Source organism: Schistocerca gregaria, chromosome 2, assembly GCF_023897955.1.
Source record: "Schistocerca gregaria isolate iqSchGreg1 chromosome 2, iqSchGreg1.2, whole genome shotgun sequence".
In the NCBI taxonomy this organism is placed as follows: domain Eukaryota; kingdom Metazoa; phylum Arthropoda; class Insecta; order Orthoptera; family Acrididae; genus Schistocerca; species Schistocerca gregaria.
This window is the reverse complement of record NC_064921.1, coordinates 474,600,819-474,623,077: the sequence shown is the minus strand read 5'-3', so window position 1 is coordinate 474,623,077 and position 22,259 is coordinate 474,600,819. Positions and strand designations below refer to the sequence as shown.

Below are 22,259 nucleotides of genomic sequence, written 5' to 3'. Positions count from 1 at the left end.
GTAATATTAAGCTATGCTGATATATAATATTTCCAGATGTTTCGGAACCAGGTCAAGTTAGAGGTCGACAGAAATACCCTACTTATCAGGGAAACTTTAGGGGAAGGAAATCAAATTCACTTATGAATTTAAGTGGTAAGAAGCATTGATCTTCCTAAAGGACTCAGCATGTAGCTAATCCCTGGTGGATGGATTTCTAATCAACCTGTTTAATTTCACTATTGAAAGGCTTTCATAGATTGTTTACCCTTGGTGTACGAGGTGATGGTTCATTGGGAACTTCTGTATTCATTTAATACATGCTGCACATTTAGAATTGATTAATAGCCTAAAAACCCACAAGTTCACTAAGGCTATAACATGACTGCCACATGGTGTACGAGGTGATGGTTCATTGGGAACTTCTGTATTCATTTAATACATGCTGCACATTTAGAATTGATTAATAGCCTAAAAACCCACAAGTTCACTAAGGCTATAACATGACTGCCACATGTAATGGTGAAGTTTTATAAATTAGTTCTCTGCATGACAATGTGAAGTCGTTTTATTCTTTTAAAATTTCTATTTTGCATTGAATACAAAATAAAGAGTGCCGTCACTTTTTCCACAATTTAATTTGATTGTCAAGCTAAATATTATGCCAAAAGCTGAAATGAATTATGAGAGATAATGGGGAAAAGGACATACTGATTCAGAGTGAAAATTTTGTAGCAGCAGTAGAGCAACCAAAATGTTCTAAATGCTAATGTGGTGGACCTAAAGGTAAGTTAAGAAATGACAAAGAGAATTTCTCATTTCGTGTAAAACAGCCCTGTTAAGCAGTTTAATGTTCTTTAATGATACATAAAATGGAGAGCTTAAGTAGATCATTTATGCTTGACTATTTTTTTTAAATCAAGGTTCTTATTGTATTAAAATTGAGAGAGTAGCATTAGATTCCTAGAAATGAATTGTAGAAATCAAGCAATCAGGAGGGTGTAATAGGTATTAATCTTGATCATAATGTTTATCTTTGTTTATTGTTTGAAAATTGTGAGAGAGCTTGGAATGGAATGTGTGCTTGGTAATAAGGACAGGACAGGACAGGACAGGACAGGACAGGACAGGACAGGACAGGACAGGACAGGACAGGACAGTACAGTACAGTACAGTACAGTACAGTACAGTACTATTCTCCAGAGGGAAATACCTGAGATAATCATGTGCTCAAGACAATATTTCACTTATCATCCCAATCCAATTCTTTCTCAGCTGCCTATCTTTGTCCAGCATCTAAGTTTCCCAATAAAGTCGTAAATCTTTTGGCGAATGTTATTTTCAGTAGTCTGTGGATACTATTTTGTGTTGCACTTCAAGCAGCACTACAGCATCTCAAGAGCCATGTTTTGGAGTGAAAGTAACTAGGGTATTCAAAAGAACACTTATTATTAATAGTGTGTCTTACTTCATGATGAAGCACTGAAACTGTACAATATTTTCATTCCTCATATTTTTATTTGCATTAATTTTCATAAGATTATAACCAGCATTATATTTCATGATGTTGATTCCCGTACAGGTTGTCACATATATTCCACATAATCTCGCATGGGCACGAAGTAGTGATAGTGTCTAACACAAATAATACAGACGAAAGTGTTCACAAAAGGTTGCAGTGTGAATGGAGGGAGACTGAGGCCAGCAATATTACCTGTGTGCTGGTTTGTTAATATGAAGGCGATGCTGATGAATACCACTAGTCCAAGTATCTTTGGCATTGCAGAATTATTCCATATCAGTATTAGAGTGGCACCCATCAAAAGCCGTCAGCAGATTACCCCATCCTGCATCACTTCTGATCCTATAAATTCACTTTTGTTTGTTATATGACCCCTGTAGAATGCCAGAGAGAATTATATAAAAAAATCAATTTATTGCTCCAAAAAGTGATTCGAGATTTGTGATAACAAAAATATGACTGTTGATTTTGTTGCATTCATTGACATAATGTTGTGCATAGTATGCACATATAAGCTACTTACTGCAGGTATTATTCAGAATTACTTCCATGGTCCACAATCCACACATTAATGTAACAAAATACTTTGCTTATGGTAACATTGATGTCTACACATGGAACAATATCAGTTCCATTGCATTTGCAGATGACATAGCATATCTGGTCATTTGTCATTTTGAGAATCCTCAGAGAAAAATATTTTGGGATATATATCCGGAGAACAAAGTGGCCTTAACATGTGAACATAACTCATTCTCTTTTTCCCATCACAGCAGGCCAGAAAAATTAATTTATTTCTGTGTAAGCCTTTCCTGAGGTTATTTGTCTGTAGTGTAGCCAATGCGCTGTTTTAAATGTCAGCCCTTATGGCCTACTACATTGGGGTGCAATGGGATAGCCACTTGTGGTAAATGTGGTCAGCCTGCCCATGAAGGAGCCGATTGTTCATCGCCTGTGAAGTGCGTGAATTGCTCTGGGAGTCACCCTGTCTGGAGCCAGATCTGCCCCCTCTATCTAGAAGAATGGAAGATACAGGAGATTAAAACATCTAAGCGCATCCCCTATGGTGAGGCCAAGAAGCTCTTTAAGGCCATGCAACCTCATGTGTTTTCGACATCTTTCACTTCCGCTCTGAAAAAACCAGTACAAATGGCCACTGTTGCTACGCAAACGGATTAGTGTTATCACTAATACCTGCTTTTGCCAGTGCACTTGTGCTGCTGTGGTTGTTTTGAAACCTGCAGCTCTCCCCGCAACGTCGGACAAGGCCGTGGTTGCTGACATTGGGGTACTTCCTGCCTCTTCCTATATGGCGCCTTCTGCCCAGGCGAGTAAAGCTCCACCTGTTGACAGGGCTCTGCATTCAAAGCCCCCCAAGACAAAGACGCCGAAGGTGAAGGTTTTGCCATCTGAGGAGACTAGTCAGGGTCGGTCCGATGACAAGGCCATCGTACTGTCTGACATCTCCCGTGGGTCGTCATCGGAGCTGATGGACATTGATGTCGACCAGGGGCGATCTTCTTGCCCCAGGAATAAATTTCCGGCCAGTACGGGCTCTCCTCCAAAGCACAGAGGCAGGGTGAAAGTTCAGCCACCCTGATCACTGGCTCCCATACTACAGTGGAACCTGAATGGGTTCAGAACGCATGTGGCCAAATTACAACTCCTTGTATGAGAGGGCCCCTTGTGCTTATGTCTCCAAGAGACACATTTTCGGGTCACTGATGCTCCTTCTTTACGGGGCTATACCGTATATCGAAAAGATGATCTGACGGGGGGAAAAGGCAAAGGGTGGTGTTGCGGTTTTTGTCCATGACATGCACCCCTCATCTGAGCTCCCTCTCGTTACAGACTTGCAAGCAGTTGCAATTGACCTTCTTGTGGGTCTGAGGCTCACAGTCTGTTCAGTTTACTTACCACCTCAGAATGCGATAGCTCTGCGGCTCTCACCCGTTTCTTCTTCTGGGGGACTTCAATGCTCATAATGTCTTATGGGGCTCTGCAACTACTTGCCCCATGGGTCACAGCCTGGAAAGCCTCATGGTGTCTGAAGAACTGTGCATTCTCAACTCTGGTGCTCCCACTCATTTCTGTACTGCTTCCGGGTCGTCATCGGCTATTGACCTTTCCTTTTGCTCTCCAGCACTCGCGGATTCTGCTCTGTGGGAGGTTGTTGCTGACCTTCATTCTAGTAACCACTTCCCCCTTTGGATTCGCCTCTTGGATGAAGCTGTGGCATTACCAGTGCCGCCCCGGTGGCACCTCTGCAGAGCTGACTGGACACTTTTCAGCCAACTGGCTGTTTTGGAACACCGTGCCAGCGTCCACGAATGGGTAGACCACGTTACAGCCGTGACCTCCCATGCTGCCGAATTTTCAATCCCTTGGTCATCCGGTCATCCCAAGAGGCGTCCTGTTCCTTGGTGGACCACTGAGTGCTGCTCAGCTATCCGAGCCCACCGTGCAGCTCTGCGCCGCTTCAAGTGCCATCCCTCAGCTGACAATCTTGCAGCCTTTCGGGTGGCAAGGGCCAAAGCACGGCGAGTGATTAAAGAGAGCAAATGACGGTCACAACAATCGTTCTTGAACTCCACTAGTTCTACGAAAGTATGGGAAGCCAACAGGAGGATTTCCGGGAAACTCGGCCAACTATCTGTCACGGCATTGCTGCATCAGGGATGTCTCCTCACGGCACCAAGAGACATTGCCCAGACACTGGCCATGCATTTTGCGGAATCGACCGCCACTATTAACTGTGATCCAGATTTCTGCCGCTACCGCACTGCCATCGAGAGGGGTCACTTGGACTTCCGGCCTCCAAATTCTGAACCCTACAACTGCCCCTTCACAATGTGGGAACTGGATTCGGCGCTGTCTGTGGCTCATGGTACTGTGCCTGGTCATGATCAAATCCAGTACAGCATGCTGCAGCACTTGTTGCTGCCATCCAAGGAAGTTCTCCTGAATTGTTTTAATATGATCTGGTTATCTGGCACGTGCCCTGACTCATGGAGGGAGGCGATTTTGATTCCCCTCCTCAAACCGGGGAAGGACCGAACGCATCCCAGTAATTATCGAAGTATTGTCTTGACGAGCTGTGTCGGGAAGATGTTGGAATGCATGGTCAACCATCGCCTGGTTTGGCTGCTCGAGACCAGGCAGCTCCTTAGCCCCTCTCAGTGTGGCTTTCAGAGATGCCGTTCCACTATAGACAACTTGAGCCTGCTTGAGGCGGCCATCCAGCAGGTCTTCCTATGTAACTAGCATTGTCTAGGTGTATTCTTTGACATTAATAAGGTGTATGACACTACTTGGCGCCGCCTTATCCTCAATCAACTCCGTGAGTGGGGCTTTTGTGGCCGTCTCCCCATCTTCATTCGGTCCTTTCTTTCCCTCCGCCTCTTTCGATATCGGGTTGGTAATGTGCTATCTGATTTGTACGTGTAGGAGAATGGTGTTCCTCAGGGAAGCGTTTTAAGTGTCACCCTCTTTGCCGCCACCATCAACAGTATCACATCCACTATCCGGAGTCCTCCCCAATGCTCCTTGTTTGTGGACGATTTTGCTTTTTTCTGTTCTTCCTCCAGTCTTGTCACTGCTAGTCGGCAGTTGCAGCTTATGATAAAGCGCTTAGAGGCATGGACTGCAACGACGGATTTTACCTTTTCTGCAGACAAATGTGTGTGTGTTCATTTTAATCGTTCTCGACGTCTTTTTACCTCCCCTGAATTGCGTCTGAGGGACACTGTTCTTCCTTTTAGAGACACTGTGAGGTTCCTGGGCTTCACTTTTGATTACAAGTTGCCGTGATTGCCTCACGTTAAAGACCTAAATATTCAGTGCCTTCAGGCCCGCACCTTGAGAGGTGTCTGAGCCATCGGTCCTGGGGAGCAGATTGGGCGCATCTGCTGCAGTTTTATAGGGCTTTCATCCGATCGTATCTTGACTATGGTTGCACCGTGTATGGGTCAGCAAGGCCTTCGTATCTGAAGATTCTTGACGCAGTACACCATGAGGGTATCAGGCTGGCTACTGGTGCCTTCCATACCAGTCCCATCTCCAGCCTGTGTGCTGAGGCAGGGGAACCGCCGCTTGCCATCTGGCGAAAACTCCTCAAGGTGCGACGGGTGTGTAAATTCCTTGCCTGTCCTACCTCCCCTGCATACCCTACCATTGCTCGGCTGCCTACGGAACGTCTCTTTTACTGTCATCCAAGGGCAACGAGACCATTTGGGATTCGTGCTAAGGATTTGCTCGAGTCCCTTGGTGTGGAGCGTGTGGACCCCCCAACGACAAGGTTTTACCCGCCTGCCTCCCTGGTTGCTCCAGAGGCCCAGCGTCCTTTTAGACTTGTTGGAGTACTGGAGGAGCTGCACTCCTGCGTTTGTTTTTACCTCATTTTCCGATATTTTACACCAGCATCCCGACCACGTACCAGTATTTACGGATGGCTCTAAACAGGGGGACTCTGTTTGTTGTGTTGTTGTTTTCCGTGATCGAGTCATCAGGTTAAGACTTCCTGCGGCGTTTACCATCTTTGACGCCGAATTGTTTGCGATCTTGTGGGCATTGGAGCAGATGAGATGTGTTCCCTGTCTTAAGTTCCCCATCTGTTCTGACTCCCTGAGTGCCCTTCAGACTATGCAACACTTGTACCCAGTGGATACGGTCGTCCAGAACATCCATGATGCCCTACTCCACCTGCAACGGCAGGGGAAGGTGGTTTCTTTCTGCTGGGTGCCAGGGCACGTGGGTATTAGGGGAAACAAACTGGCGGATGTGGCTGCCAAAGATGCATGTTCCTCCCTCACGTTGCTGACTATGCCGTCCCCCTCCATGCTGTTACCTCCCTCCTGCGTTTTCGTGTTATGCGTCAATGGGAAGAGGAGTGGCTGGCAGTCGGTGAAAATAAGCTGCGTCTGGTCAAGGCCACCACACGGCCATGGCGTACGTCCTACCAGTCATGCAGGCGGGATGAGGTTCTCCTGACTCGCCTCCGCATCAGGCACAGTCCCTTAACGCATGGTTTTTTACTCCGGTGGGAGGACCCCCCAATCTGCAGCGCTTGTGGCATCCAGATTACTGTCGCCACATTTTACTTGTCTGTCATTTACTCTCTGACCAGAGGGCGGTGGTTTCTTTGCCACTGGATTTGCCCTCTATTTTGCAAGACTGTGGTTAAGGTGTTACGGTTTTGTGTTCTGTCCAGTTTGTTGCCTCGAATTTTAGGGAGAGGATTTTAATGTGCTGCTGGGTGACTGGCTCGCCCAGGTTTTAGGTAAGAGGTCCGCCAGTCACCATTATCTCCTTGTTTTCCTTCGGTTTCTGTTATTTTCCTTGTGTTTCCTTTCCATTTTTAGTGTGTTCCTTCTCCTCTTGCTTTGCCTCTATATATACAGTAACCAGCCGTTCTCCTTGTTCGCTGTTCGTCTTAGTCCCTTCACTGCATGTGTTTCTGTTTTTATGCGTTTGAGTGCTGATGACCATGCTGTTTAGTGCCCGTAAACCTCACACACACACACACACACACACACACACACACACACACACACACACACACGAGATCACGTGACATGAGCTATGACTGGCTTACAAAAGTGCTTTGCAATCTTGATTTCAATTATTCGAAAGTAACATGCGGTGTTTGGTGGAATTCCAATGTATACTTTCATAATACAGAAATACGCAGTGTGTATGTTGCTGCACATCAAAGATATTTCCAAAATGTGTCTTTTTCCCTAAGTTTCGTTTTCTAAAGTGCCGGGAAGTTCTACGCCCTTGTATAAAACCATAACCATAACCATTCAAAGGATTGATAAGTTTTGCAGTTCCAAGGGAAAATATACTGTCTCGTAACACAGAAAAAGTATGTTTTCACCTGGGAGAAAGTGTATTTTTAACCGGGAAATCAGGGAATTTTTTTTTCCTTGTCTGTGTATACACCCTGTATGTGCGGCATCCAAATAATGAGTGATAATATCTGTCTCACTGCCAGAGAATTTGAATTAAACTCATTGGTAATAGCATATAATAACTAGGTATCAAGAGCTTTGTTTGTTATGTTGTACAGAGATAAAGGGATAATTAAACAAACACTGTTTTTTGCCTTGTTTCACAAATTTTATTATGTTTACTGCACAATCCTAGGTTTAGAGTTATAAGCACATTTTAAAGTACTTCTTTGGAATCAGTACTGTACTTGAAAATGGGCTTATAACTGGAAACCTAGGTTATACAGTAACCATAATAAAATTTGTGAATCAAGGCAGAAAACAGTGTTTGTTTAGTTAGTTTACAATGTTTCACCAGGTAGCCACAGCTGATTCAAATAAAATGATAAGAAGCTGGAATTGGGATAGAAATCTTGAGTGAGAGAGAGAGAGAGTGAGAGAGAGAGAGTGAGAGAGAGAGAGAGAGTGAGAGTGAGAGAGAGAGAGAGAGTGAGTGAGAGAGTGAGTGAGAGAGAGAGAGTGAGAGAGAGTGTGAGAGGGAGAGAGTGTGAGAGGGAGAGAGTGTGAGAGGGAGAGAGTGTGAGAGGGAGAGAGTGTGAGAGGGAGAGAGTGTGAGAGGGAGAGAGTGTGAGAGGGAGAGAGTGTGTGAGGGAGAGAGTGTGTGAGGGAGAGAGTGTGTGAGGGAGAGAGTGTGTGAGGGAGAGAGTGTGTGAGGGAGAGAGTGTGTGTGAGAGAGAGAGTGTGTGAGAGAGAGAGAGAGGGGGCGGCAATTTCACACTCTTGTAATTTTATCACCCATTTTATCACATGGCGGAGGCAACTCTTGACTGGAAATCAAACTGATTTAATATGAGGTTGCCAGCGGCATCATAGGATTTGCCATGATGCTTTGTTCGTATGGGTTTTAATCCACAAAAACATGGCTAAAGTTCCTGTAGCATGCCCCATAGGTACATACTTCAGGAGGGTTGTAAGCTGAAGCTGACAATGTTGACATTCTAATAAATTATGAGACAGCATTGTGGGCTAGTACTTACTATCAGGAGACAAAACATTTAGTACTGCCAATAAACACACATAAGAGTAAACATACACTACACTATACTAGCCTAGCCTTAAGAATTATTAGTTCCTTTCTTGGACAGGAGAGGAGGATAGGCTGGGGAACGTTAAAAATGAAGGGCAAATCACTCTGACCACAGGCTAAGAATTACTCACCTGTAGTGAGGATGAGAGCACGAAGATGAAGGGGGATGTGTCGGAGAGAGTAGGAGTTCAGAAATATTACACTACTGACCATTAAAATTACAATAACACGAAGGTAGTATGGAACAAATGTCAAACTGACATGCAGTGTGCCACATGCTAGGGTATGTAAATGAGGAAAGATTATGCACTTTATTTCTCATCTAGAAATTGCATTTGAATATTGATTGTATGTGATGAGATAGTGCTATGCTTCATATAAGAAAGAGAATTACCTCCTAACATGTGTTGGAATTTGACACAGTCACCATTGTGGTCTATCAAGACTGCAGTTTATCATTCCACTACATTGTTTCTCATTTTTGTCAGGATCTCATCCCTGTCCTGTGAATACGGAGCTGATGGGTTCGAGAGAACCATACAAGACTAGAGTTCAAGGAACAGACTTACAGTTTGCTTAAGTATGTGGGACCATACATCCACATCACACCACATGATCAATGTGAGCACCACAGAATGCCAGCATGGTGACTATTGTTGCAGCTTCCCATGACATAGGACCAGAGACAAGTGTCCCAAGAATGGTGCATCCAATAACAACACTAATCACTGGAGTGGCATCACATAGCTTTGACGGATGTGTCCCAATTCCATAAACAGCATCAAGATGTCTACATGTGGATTTTCCAAGGAGACTGAATGTTGTCAGATCGCATTTGTCACGATTATACGATCACAATATGTCTCATGATGGTGTGGGGTGCATTGCCCTTAATTTGACAGCTGTCATTACAGTTCTGACGTGGTAAGGCTTATGGCACCACCCTGTCTTCAAGGTCTTCATGGCATTATTTATGAAGAAAGAGATGCAAGACCGCATGCTGCCTGTGCTGCCATGACCCACTCAAGACGGGGTGTGTGGACTGTTGCTGGATCTTTCAATGACTGGAAGCATCTGGTCATGGATTACTAAAAGACCGGCACTCCACTACCCACCAGCCACTAAGATTTGTGGGTTTTAGTATAGAGCTGAAACATCATGAAGGACTAACTTTATTTATAATCCAATCTCAGTTGGTCTCAATGCCACTGTTTCTTTCAGAGATGTCAGCTCTGGGTACGAAATTTCACATCCTCTGTGCCCCTTAATGCAATAATGTATTATTCTTATATACTGTGTGAGCACAATAAGTAACATGTTTTTATTTGCTATTCTTTCTGGTGCTGCAGTTCTAATGGCTAGCAGTGTACATTGGTAAGCACTGTGCCAGCTTCACTTGAGAGTTAACGATGTCAGAAGGAGAAGTAAAGATAGTGAAATGTATAGTTCGGATTAGAATTACTTTCCATTCCAATGGATCGGTAATGAGGAGATCCTCCAGAGTGCAGCATGTGTCACAGGAAGAATAGTACACAATAAATATTTACAAAGAAAAACAAGTAGGCTAATACCTTCCAAAGAGTACAACGATCCTCATGGCTGTGTAGAAGTTTATATATGCAGTTAAAGATGATAAATGACTTGTCACAAAACATGTAAATATTCATTGCACTGAGAGGCATATGATATTTCTTAGGCTGTTGTATTTGTGCAGAATTCCTGTTGCACTAATATCTGTGTTACTTGACATCATTGGTAATATATACACAAACTCTTCAGTGAAGTAGGAGAAAGTGGCCACCAACAAATCCTTTAGGCTCCTCCCAAATAGAACAATAAAGAGCTTGGTGGCAGTGTGGGAGGAAAGGGGGATATGAGAAGGGGGGGTGGGGGGATACAGGTTAGGATAGGATGAAAATGAAAAGGTAAAAGCACAAAATAAAATAGAGACAAAATTAGTAAAAAGAAACACTCTGGATACCCAACTTACCAAATTCAGTAGCTTGTGATGGGGTATTCAATTGCTAAATAAAATAAAACGATTGAATTTCATGTTAATTCTTTCTCGTCATAATCATAGCAGATAAGAAATACATTGGTGTCAACTGAAACTCTGCCTGCATCTGACTTTTCCCTCCGTATATTTTATTTGTCTAGAATTATCTCGTCCATTATTGTAAATTTCTGTTTTTGGCTGAGAGACAAATTGTAGTTCAATTGGAGGTGTTGGACATAAATTATTCCAGTAGCCTCCATCATCTGACTTTGAAAAAAAGAATCATCAATTTAGTGATCTTTAAAGTAGGACAAGTACAGAGAAATGAACACCTTTATGAACTGTGTTACAGTGGTTTTATAACATGTCAGTCTTGTACTTTCTGCTTCAAATTTTCTTTCATCTGGTTAATTCCAGAAAATATGGTTTTGTTATGCCTTCAGCTGTTTCTCTACTTTTATAATATAGGTTCAAGCACAGATCAGGATAGCATGGTCTATCGTTACACAGATACAGACTCTGGTTTGGGCAGAGCGACTCCTCCAAGAAGAGCACCATCTCCAGGCACAAGCAGCATGCGCCACCTACCTTCGCCATCAGGTATGCCAGTCCTTCAGTAACATGCTTTTAAATGGTCAGATTTTCAGTTATTTTGTGTGCATTTCTAATAAGTAAATAGTAGTATCTTTCAGATTGCCATTTATGTAAGAACATAAAATTGTTTGTTAGTATTAATTATCGTGTGTGTGTGTGTGTGTGTGTGTGTGTGTGTGTGTGTGTGTGTGTGTATGTGCATGCGTGCATGTGTGTGTGTGAGAGAGAGAGAGAGAGGGGGGGGGGGGGGGGCTGCAAATGCAATTCTGATGGATACTTGAAGACCCAAAATCCCTGCATTAGTGGAGGCACAACCTTGAGACGATTACCTGCAGTTCTGGGAATTGCAGATCCAGCCTCTAAGCAGGTACACACACAGGTGAATTTTTTCAGTGGGCCTCGTTCAGCCAAGTGCATTAATTTTTGGTGAACTGTCCACTTCCTGGTGAATTGCCCATTGCGCCACTAATGGTCAGAGTTATTGTGAGATTTCATGTATGAGTAACACACTGCCTGAAATTCAAAAAGTTTGCATTGAAAACTAGGGGTCACTATTAGCTTGCATTTGGTGCTTATAAGACCATACATTGCTTTGTACAAAATCTAGCAAACATACATATTTTTTCTTTTGGCTTGAGAGGAGACCTCTGTCACCGGTCTTGATGAAATTCATTTTATGTAGCGTACATATATATATATGATTGCACTTGGCAGTGGTGAAGCTAGAATGAAATACTCATAACACCCCTCAAATCTGTCAAACAGTTCACATGCTATCAATTCCCAAAATCTCATTTCAGTATTTGAAATAGTGGAATATGCTGATGTGACGAAAGTCACTGGATACCTTGTAATATCGTGTAGGACCTCCTCCTGGCGGGTGTAGCATAGCATCTCAACGTGGCATGGACTCAACAAGTTGTTATAAATGCCCTACAGAAATATGGAGCCATGCTTCCTCTATAGTCATCCATAATTGTGAAAGTGTCACCTGTGCAGGCGCCAGCCGCTGTGGCCGAGCGGTTCTAGGCACTTCAGTCTGGAACCGTGCTGCTCCTGTGGTCGCAGGTTCGAATCCTGCCTCGGGCATGGATGTGTGTGATGTACTTAGGTTAGATAGGTTTAAGTAGGTCTAAGTTCTAGGGGACTGATGACCTCAGATGTTAAGTCCCATAGCGCTCAGAGCCGTTTTTGAACCTGTGCAGGATTTTTTGCACAAATTGACCTCTTGTTAAGTATCATAAAAGTTTGATGAGATTCGTGCTGGTCAACCTGTGTGGCCAGTCATTCCCCAGAAATTGTTCAGAATGTTCTTCAAACCAGTCACAGTCAATTTTCACCCCATGACACAGTGCATTACCATCCATAAAACTTCCATTGTTGTTTGGGAACATGAATGGCAGCAAACATCTACAAATGGGTGCAGAGTAGCCAAACATAAACATTTGAAGTCAGTGATCTGTTCAGTTGGGTCAGAGGCCCCAGTCAATTCCATGTAAACACAGCCCACACGATTATGGAGCTACCACCAGCTTGCACAGTGCCTTGTTGACAAATTGGGTCCAAGGTCTTGTGGGGTCTGCATCACACTTGAACCCTACCGTCAGCTCTTATCAACTGAAATTGGGATTCATCTGACCAGGCCACTGTTTTCCAGTCATGTAGGGTCCAACCAATATGATCGCAAGCCCAGGACAGGTGCTGCAGGCAATGATGTGCTGTTAGCCGAGGCACTCGTGTCGGTTGCCTGCTGCCGTAGCACATTAATGGCAGATTCCGCTGCATCGTCCTAACGGATACCTTCATCATATGTCCCACATTGATTTCTGCAGTTATTTCATGCCGTGTTGCTTGTCTGTTAGCACTGACAGCTGTGCACAAATGCTGCTACTGTTTGTTGTTGGCCACTGCATTGCCCCTGGTGAGAGGCAGTGCCTGAAATGCGGAATTCCCTAATAATTTCCGAAATGGGATGTCCCATGCCTCTACCGCAGACTACCATTCCATGTTCAAAGTCTGCTAATTGCCACTGTGTGGCCACAATCACATCAGAAACCTTTTCACATAAATCACCTGAGTACGAATGACAGCTCCGCCAATGCACTGCCCTTTTATACCTTATTTAAGCAATATTACTGCCTTCTGTATATGTGCATATCGCTGTCCAATGACTTTCGTCAGCTCAGTGTATTTTGCCATATGGTAAACAAGCCTAACTTTTATCTGCCACGAATATAAGTAACTGCACACTTTTTCAATGGAATGATGTGATTTTTAAGAGTAATTTATAGCTGGTGAAATGTGAATTAGTGTGGCTTTGCAACAAGATGAGTAAAGAAACTACACTTTTTTAAACCATGAACGAGTTTATGAAAAACTTTTGACCAGATTTGTCCTCAGTCCCTTGTTACATGAACCAGTGTTTCAATATTCCATTGCAGTTTCAATTGCATTGGGATGTTAGTGAGGTGGTGATGTTTTGTTTCGCCAAAAGTAGTAAATTTTAATATGGCAGCCAGACAAAAGTGGCTGATACTCAAAATTCATCACTTTTGAATGAGTGGTTTTTAGGTGACAGGAAGTTTTAGTTGCCACAAGAATAAAATAGGGGTGGACCAATGACCAAATTGAAAAAAACTTGTACAACTCTACTGTGAAATACCTTGTTTGTAAAAAAAATTGTCACACGAACATTACACAAACAAGAATGTAAAAATGTGGGGCATACAAAGAGATGGTTGAAACATTTCTAGACAGTAGTCCAACTGTGTCCAAGTGTTATAAAATCTAATAACAGTGTCAAATAAGGAATACCTACCTCAAAAACATATGAGCAGATAGTGGTTCCTGATGTGAGTGAAAATTGGACATAAGATATCTTAAGTAATATAGACATCATTTGTAACAAACTATTTTTAGTTTCAGAAAGCAAGCCAGATTGTAGATATGTATCATTACAGGACACCCATCAGGCTTAATTTTAATAAAACACAATGCATTTGGTGAAAAAAGTATGCATTTTGGTGTAGTTGCAAAGATGGATTTAGAGTACTTTCGGTAATTTCAGAAATAATCTCAGAAAGGGAGTGTAGGTCTCTTGAAAGAAGCATGAAAGGGTTCAGGAGGATGAGTTGTATAAACTAACTCTATAGTGAGTGCTTGTAAAATGTTGATTGTACTATGTTCATTATTGTAGGCTATTACCTATAACTGTGTTATGTTCATTATTTTACTGGTGTTAACGATTACTGCACTTTACAAAGGCCCATACATCTGGCGACTGCCGTGATCTTTTTCCTAGCATCACCTGTAGTTTACCTCGAAGATATAAACCATTTTTAAAACCCAAAAATGTGCTAAAAATAATAAAATCCTATACTGTCCAATGCACTGGTGGTGAGACACAGCCACAACTCCAGAAATGTGTTGTCCATGCTGTCGCACATGCACAGCAGTTCTGGTTCCATGGATAAACCACAAAAATATGCCAATTTTTCCTCAGATGTGAACAGACCTGACATGCGGGCAGACCGTGTAGCTAAATCCAATGGGCAGGGTCTGCACATTAGTGGGAAATGTTAGGTCTCAGATTGGCAAACCAGATGCATCAGAGATATTCACAGAACTGGCCCGTGGTTATGATGTGTGGTGAAAATCCTGGGACCAGCTAATAGCTGTATTCCTTATTTTGGTGTCGGGGAAGTGTTCTTGAAGCAAGAAAAAGTGACGTATAGCCATTGTGATCACTACTTAGCGGAAGTTAAAAACCAAAGAATTATTTGCCCAAACAGTGAAAACAGCACTTACAGGAATCTGTTGGCTGGACAGGTGTCCCTTTGGAAAGTGGTTATATTTTGCTAGATGCCAAGACAAGGGGTTATAAGAGAGCAACAGAATGATTATCTGCTCCATACATAATATAGCGCAGTGTGACACGATGCAGAACAATTTGACCCCTTCTTCCACCCCACCCCCCCACCTACACTTTAGTACATCACAGGTTGTTCATCTCCACCGTAAATGCAGTTACCTTGATTTTGGTACTCTAGATGTTGTATCATTTGGGAAAAGGTACTGTAGAATTGAAGCTAGAGCTTCCTGGTCATGATGTAGCACCATCCAGCCACAGTAGGTGTGATGTAGCTCCTTCTATTTACAGTAACATCCCCTCCATATTGTTAGCCAGGGCTTGAATACTCAACAAATTACAGTGCTAAACCTATGGCTTTCTCATAGATCCCTAAAATAGGCTCCTCTCTGTCTGATATCCTCCCACTCCACCCACTGTCATATTCCATTGCCCTCCCAATCTCTGTAATTTCCTAGTTGAACCATATGGCATTCCCAAACCATTATCACTACCCTATGGTTCCTACCCAAACATTCATCTCCATTGTAAAACCTGCAGGCACCCTCCTGCTATCACCTACTCCAGTGCCACCACTGTTAAATCTTACAGTACCCTGGGCAGAGCAACTTGTGAAACTGTGCATCAACTAACTTTTGCCCACTGCACAGCAACTTACATAGGAATTGCTATTTCTAAACTGGCTGAGCATAGAAGAGAATGGAGACACTCAGCACTCAGTTTCCGAACATGCTCTGCGGCCTAAGTCAAAGGACAAGCATTCATTTTTTAAGCAAGTGAATCAGACCCTCTGCTGTTGCCTGTTCACACTCCAGAGTTACATATTTAGCTTTTCCTGTGTTTTACTAGTAGTATATTATTTCTTATATTTTGTCCATGTTTCTCTAGTTAAGAGGTTTAACATCATGTTTTAACTGTAAGTGTATATTCAGGAATTCTGTAGTGGAGTTTTCATTTCTTCTGAACAGCCAGCTACATAACTCATTATGGCATCAATGTCCATTTGTGACATAAGGATGGTAGCAAGTTGCGTATCTAGGTTTCTGTTGGCTTTAATACACTCCTGGAAATTGAAATAAGAACACCGTGAATTCATTGTCCCAGGAAGGGGAAACTTTATTGACACATTCCTGGGGTCAGATACATCACATGATCACACTGACAGAACCACAGGCACATAGACACAGGCAACAGAGCATGCACTATGTCGGCACTAGTACAGTGTATATCCACCTTTCGCAGCAATGCAGGCTGCTATTCTCCCATGGAGACGATCGTAGAGATGCTGGATGTAGTCCTGTGGAACGGCTTGCCATGCCATTTCCACCTGGCGCCTCAGTTGGACCAGCGTTAGTGCTGGACGTGCAGACCGCGTGAGACGACGCTTCATCCAGTCCCAAACATGCTCAATGGGGGACAGATCCGGAGATCTTGCTGGCCAGGGTAGTTGACTTACACCTTCTAGAGCACGTTGGGTGGCACGGGATACATGCGGACGTGCATTGTCCTGTTGGAACAGGAAGTTCCCTTGCCAGTCTAGGAATGGTAGAACGATGGGTTCGATTACGGTTTGTATGTACCGTGCACTATTCAGTGTCCCCTCGACGATCACCAGAGGTGTACGGCCAGTGTAGGAGATCGCTCCCCACACCATGATGCCGGGTGTTGGCCCTGTGTGCCTCGGTCGTATGCAGTCCTGATTGTGGCGCTCACCTGCACGGCGCCAAACGCGCATACGACCATCATTGGCACCAAGGCAGAAGCGACTCTCATCGCTGAAGACGACACATCTCCATTCGTCCCTCCATTCACGCCTGTCGCGACACCACTGAAGGCGGGCTGCACGATGTTGGGGCGTGAGCAGAAGACGGCCTAACGGTGTGCGGGGCCGTAGCCCAGCTTCATGGAGACGGTTGCGAATGGTCCTCGCCGATACCCCAGGAGCAACAGTGTCCTAATTTGCTGGGAAGTGGCAGTGCGGTTCCCTACGGCACTGCGTAGGATCCAACGGTCTTGGCGTGCATCCGTGCGTCGCCGCGGTCCGGTCCCAGTTCGACAGGTACGTGCACCTTCCGCCGACCACTGGCGACAACATTGATGTACTGTGGAGACCTCACGCCCCACGTGTTGAGCAATTCGGCGGTACGTCCACCCGGCCTCCCACATGCCCACTATATGCCCTCGCTCAAAGTCCGTCAACTGCACATACGGTTCACGTCCACGCTGTCGCGGCATGCTACCAGTGTTAAAGACTGCGATGGAGCTCCGTATGCCACGGCAAACTGGCTGACACTGACGTCGGCGGTGCACAAATGCTGCGCAGCTAGCGCCATTCGACGGCCAACACCGCGGTTCCTGGTGTGTCCGCTGTGCCGTGCGTGTGATCATTGCTTGTACAGCCCTCTCGCAGTGTCCGGAGCAAGTATGGTGGGTCTGACACACCGGTGTCAATGTGTTCTTTTTTCCATTTCCAGGAGTGTATAATCAGAAGGAAAGTTGTTACTCACCATATAGCAGAGATGCTGAGTTGCAGATAGGCATAACAAAAAAATTGTCACACTTAAAGCTTTTGGCCAATGGCCTTTGTCAACAATAGACACATCCTGGATTTTCCATTCTTTGATTTCTGTCTGCATTTGTAGTTTACTTCTTCAGTTAGTCTGGCTAGCACGTATAGGAAGTATGCATGCTGTGTGTGGATGCAGGATGAGCTGGCCGCAGTCTGCAAACAGCTGAATGTGCCTTTAGCTACTGTCAGCCACCTGCAGGCAGCTGCCTTGGAATGTAGCAGTGTCAGAGAATCTGGCACGTCACTTGGCACCTCAGGTGTCACTTGTTCAGTCATAGGCCCTGCTGCTGAGGCAACTCCCAATGTACCTCAAGGCGTTAGATCCACCCTCACAGCAGAGTGAGTAGTGGGTGTAAATGCATTCTCATCACTTGTAGCGGAGGGGCTAATGTGGAGACTGGCCGTCTGGCTTTGCCAATTCACCCTGTGAATAGACAGATGGCTGCTCCTTAAGTAGGATCCGAGCAGGCACACATGGGTAGAGCTTTGCTGGTTATATCAGGTGCCACCAACATGATGTGCAATATGGAGCACCCTTAGGAAGATAGCATTCAGGGCTGGAAAGCAAGCTTCTGTGCACACGCCATGTATGCTGGTGGGAACTCATCCAAGAAGTGGATGTGGTCTTGCTGTGGCTATCAAGTGTGCAAGGTGCAGTTGTCTATAAGTTGTGGCTCACATTGGTGAAAGTTGTTGAATGGGTTGTGAGGTCGTCCTAAGTTCATGCAGGTGGCTGGTGGACATGGTGAAGGCTGCTGGCCTCACACACGGAGGTGCAAGCAGAACTCACAATATGCAGCATTGTTCCCAGAGTTAATCAGGGTCCTTTAGTTTAGAGCCAAGTGAAGGATTACAACTAAAGGCTTTATTGATTCTTGTTATGGTCTTGGCTGCAGGTTTCTAGTCCTGCATTATTGGGTGGGAATTTTTAGGAGCACTCTTGATAGGTCAGGGGTGCACTACACAAAGGAAGCAGTTGCTCAGGTAGCAGTGTACTTGCAAAGTGCACATGGTTGGTTTTTTAGGCTACGTGGCAGTTTGATGTACTCTGATGAACACTCGCCAGTAGATAAGCAGAAAGGGAAGACAGACTACATTCAGATTAAAGACATTTTGTCTGTTGACATTTTATCAGTCAGAATATTCGCAACAAAGTTCCCAAATTTGCTGCCCTCCAGGAAAGTTCTCACACTCAAATTATTCTCAGTACAGAGCACTGGCTGTTCCCCAAAGTAGAAAGCTGAGCTATTTAGCTTGGTGCATTACATATATCAGAAAGACAGATTAGACACCATAGTAAAGGGAGTGTTCATTGCAGTAATCAAAAATAATGTGTGTATTCAGGGAGGTATAAGTAAGGGGAAACAATATATTCGATACATCATCCAGAAACGCACCCTTTCGAAACCTGGACAGCAAGCTACACCGCGATGCAGAGCGCCTCTCTTGCAGAGTCTGCCACTTAAGTTTGCTAAACATCTCCGTAACGCTATCACACTTACTAAGTAACCCTGTGATGAAACGCGCCGCTCTTCTTTGGATCTTCTCTATCTCCTCTGTCAACCTGATCTGGTAAGGATCCCACACTGATGAGCAATACTCAAGTATAGGTTGAACGAGTGTTTTGTAAGCCACCTCCTTTGTTGATGGACTACATTTTCTAAGGACTCTCCCAATGATTCACACCCTGGTACCTGCCTTACCAACAATTAATTTTATATGATCATTCCACTTCAAATTGTTCCACACGCATACTCCCAGATATTTTACAGAAGTAACTGCTACCAGTGTTTGTTCCGCTATCATATAATCATACAATATAGGATTCTATATATTCGCAATACATTACATTTGTCTATGTTAAGTGTCAGTTGCCACTCCCTGCACCAAGTTCCTATCCGCTGCAGATCTTCCTGCATTTTGCTACAATTTTCTAATGCTGCAGCTTCTATGTATACTACAGCATCATCCCCGAAAAGCCGCATGGAACTTCCAACACTATCTACTAGGTCATTTATATATATTGTGAAAAGCAGTGGTCCCATAATACTCCCCTGTGACACGCCAGAGGTTACTTCAATGTTTGTAGAAGTCTCTCCATTGAGAACAACATGCTATGTTCAGTTTGCTAAAAACTCTTCAGTCCAGCCACACATCTGGTCTGATATTCCGTAGGCTCTTACCTTGTTTACCAGGCGACAGTGCGAAACTGTATTGAACGCCTTCAGGAAGTCAAGGAAAATAGCCTCTACCTGGGAGCCTGTATCTAATATTTTCTGCGTCTCGTGAACAAATAAAGTGAGTTGGGTCTTACACGACTGCTGTTTCCGGAATCCCTGTTGATTCCTACAGAGTAGATTCTGGGTTTCCAGGAACAACATGATACTTGAGCAGAAAACATGTTCTAAAATTCTACAACAGATCGACGTCAGAGATATAGGTCTATAGTTTTGAGCATCTGCTCGACGACCCTTCTTGAAGACTGGGACTACCTGTGCTCTTTTCCAATCATTTGGAACCTTCCATTCCTCTAGAGACTTGTGGTACACGGCTGTTAGAAGGGGGCAAGTTCAACACCATCTCTACAGAAACAGGGATTAGTAATCATGATGTCAGTACAGCAACTATGATTATGAAAGTTAATAAATCAATCAAGACGCTTAGGATAGTGTTTCTACTAGAAACAGCAGATAAGCAGTTGTTAGCATATCTGTTAGACAGTGGACTGACATCACTTAGTTCCTGTAAGATGGACATAGAGGAAGTATAGGCCAAATTTAAAAAGATTGTAAATCAGGATCTGGAGAACTATGTGCCTAATAAGTGGATTAAGAATGGAAAAGACCCACCATGGTTTAACAACATAATTCAGAAACAGGTTAAGAAGCAAAGGCTGCTGCGCACACTCTCGGTTCAAAACAGAACAAGCAAATTATGACAGGCAAAAGTTAAAACATATTCTTTCATCTTTGAAAAGATCTGTGCGTGAAGCATACAACTTTATGACAATCATACCTTAGCAGAAGATCTGGCTGAGAACCCAAAAAGTTCTGGTCCTATGTAAAGTCATTAAGCGGGTCTAAGGCTTCCATCCAGTTACTTGTTGACCAGTCTGGTGTGTTGGTTGGAAATAAAAAAGCTAGAGATGAAATTATAAATTTCATGTTTAAGAAATGGTGCATTTAGGAGAATAGTACAGCATACCATTATTTGACCATATGGACGACTTAGTAATACGCATCCCTGGTGTACGGAAACAACTGAAAGAGCTGAAAATAATGGGATTGTTTATAAGTAACTTTTCTGCTACGAATCAAGATTTTCTCTTATTCACATTTTACACTGGTATTTCAGAAAGTGATTCCCATTTTCAAGTGCATTTTGTCTGTGCACTATGCTGTTTTTACACAATGTTATTGATGTGTGTGGTTCTGCTTTGTTTTCCTGTCTTTAGTGCTGTATATAAGAATGGGCAATTTTTAGTTAGTTGTCAGTTTTAGTGTTGAAATTTGGAAGAACTTGTACTTACAGTTTCCTAATGGTTGATTAGTGCAGAGTGTCTCAAATGTTAAACATCACACACAATTATCTGTGCACAGTATAAATTGAGAATAACATAAATAAACGAATGGCTACAAAGATTTTTTTTTTATGTAGTCATCAGAGATAATGTTACAGACTGCCACAGAGTATGAATAGTTTACTAGAGATGGTCTTTATCTTAACAATCTTGGTTGCAATTTGCTTATATCTATTTCACAACGGTGCTTATTTCTATGCGCTACTACTTATATATAAGTATGCTCCCAATGCATCATTCACTGATTTACTCGAAGTTTTTGTTTACCATTTTATTTTCAAACTTTCTGTAATATGAATATATCACAGTCACAAGCTTGCACAAAACCATTTATAATGAACAAATTAGAGTTGAAAATAAATCAGTCAGCAGGTCAGGATGGAATTCCAGTTCGGTTTTATGAAGAGTACTCTATTGCTTTGGCTTCTTACTTAGCTTTCATTTATGGCCAGCACAAAGTCCCAAGTGACTGGAAGGAGGCACAGGTGACTGCTATATCCAAGAAGAGTAAAACAACTCGGCCTGCCCTTCTCTCACGTGGTAAGTGCAAACTACATATAAACGACAACAGAAAGAGTCTATATTTCCAGATTTCTGGAAAGCATTTGACGCAGTGCCCCACTGCAGACTGTTAACAAAGGTACAATCATTTGGAATAAGTTCCCTGATGTTTCAGTGGCACGAAGATTTCTCATGTAACACAACATAGTTAGTGTCCTCAACAGCAAGTGTTCATCAAAGACAACATTAACGCCACAAGTTCCCCAGGGAAGTGTGATTGGACTGCTGTCATTTTCTGCATATATGTAAATGATCTGATGGATAGTATGCACAGCACTCTACAGTTGTTCACTGAGTATGCTGTGCTGTACGGGAAGGTGTCAAAGTTGAGAGACTGTAGGAGAATAAAAGGTGATTAGACAAAATTTATAGCTCTAAATTTAGAAACATGGAAATTAATGCGGATTAGTAGAAAAAATAAAACCATGATGTTTGGATCCAGCATTAGTATAGTCCTACTTGACACAATCATGTCATGTAAATATCTGGGTGTATCATTTTCAAGTGGTGTAAAATGGAACAAGCAAGTAAGGAAAGTGTGGTTCATCTGTA

The 22,259-nt window shown here is 43.4% G+C and overlaps 1 protein-coding gene across 19 annotated transcripts in view; it reads left to right on the top strand.

Moving 5' to 3' along the window:
- Nucleotides 1–22,259, top strand: part of LOC126326569 (patronin) — a 377,528-nt gene that overhangs the window by 334,751 nt on the left and 20,518 nt on the right. For 9 of the 19 annotated variants that reach the window (XM_049995777.1, XM_049995779.1, XM_049995784.1 and 6 more), the window contains 2 exons: nucleotides 37–135; nucleotides 11,004–11,135. In XM_049995777.1, coding sequence (XP_049851734.1) covers nucleotides 37–135; nucleotides 11,004–11,135 — 231 coding nt within the window. The remainder of the gene's footprint in view (nucleotides 1–36; nucleotides 136–11,003; nucleotides 11,136–22,259) is intronic. The other 10 variants (XM_049995785.1, XM_049995783.1, XM_049995781.1 and 7 more) reach the window with 3 other exon arrangements.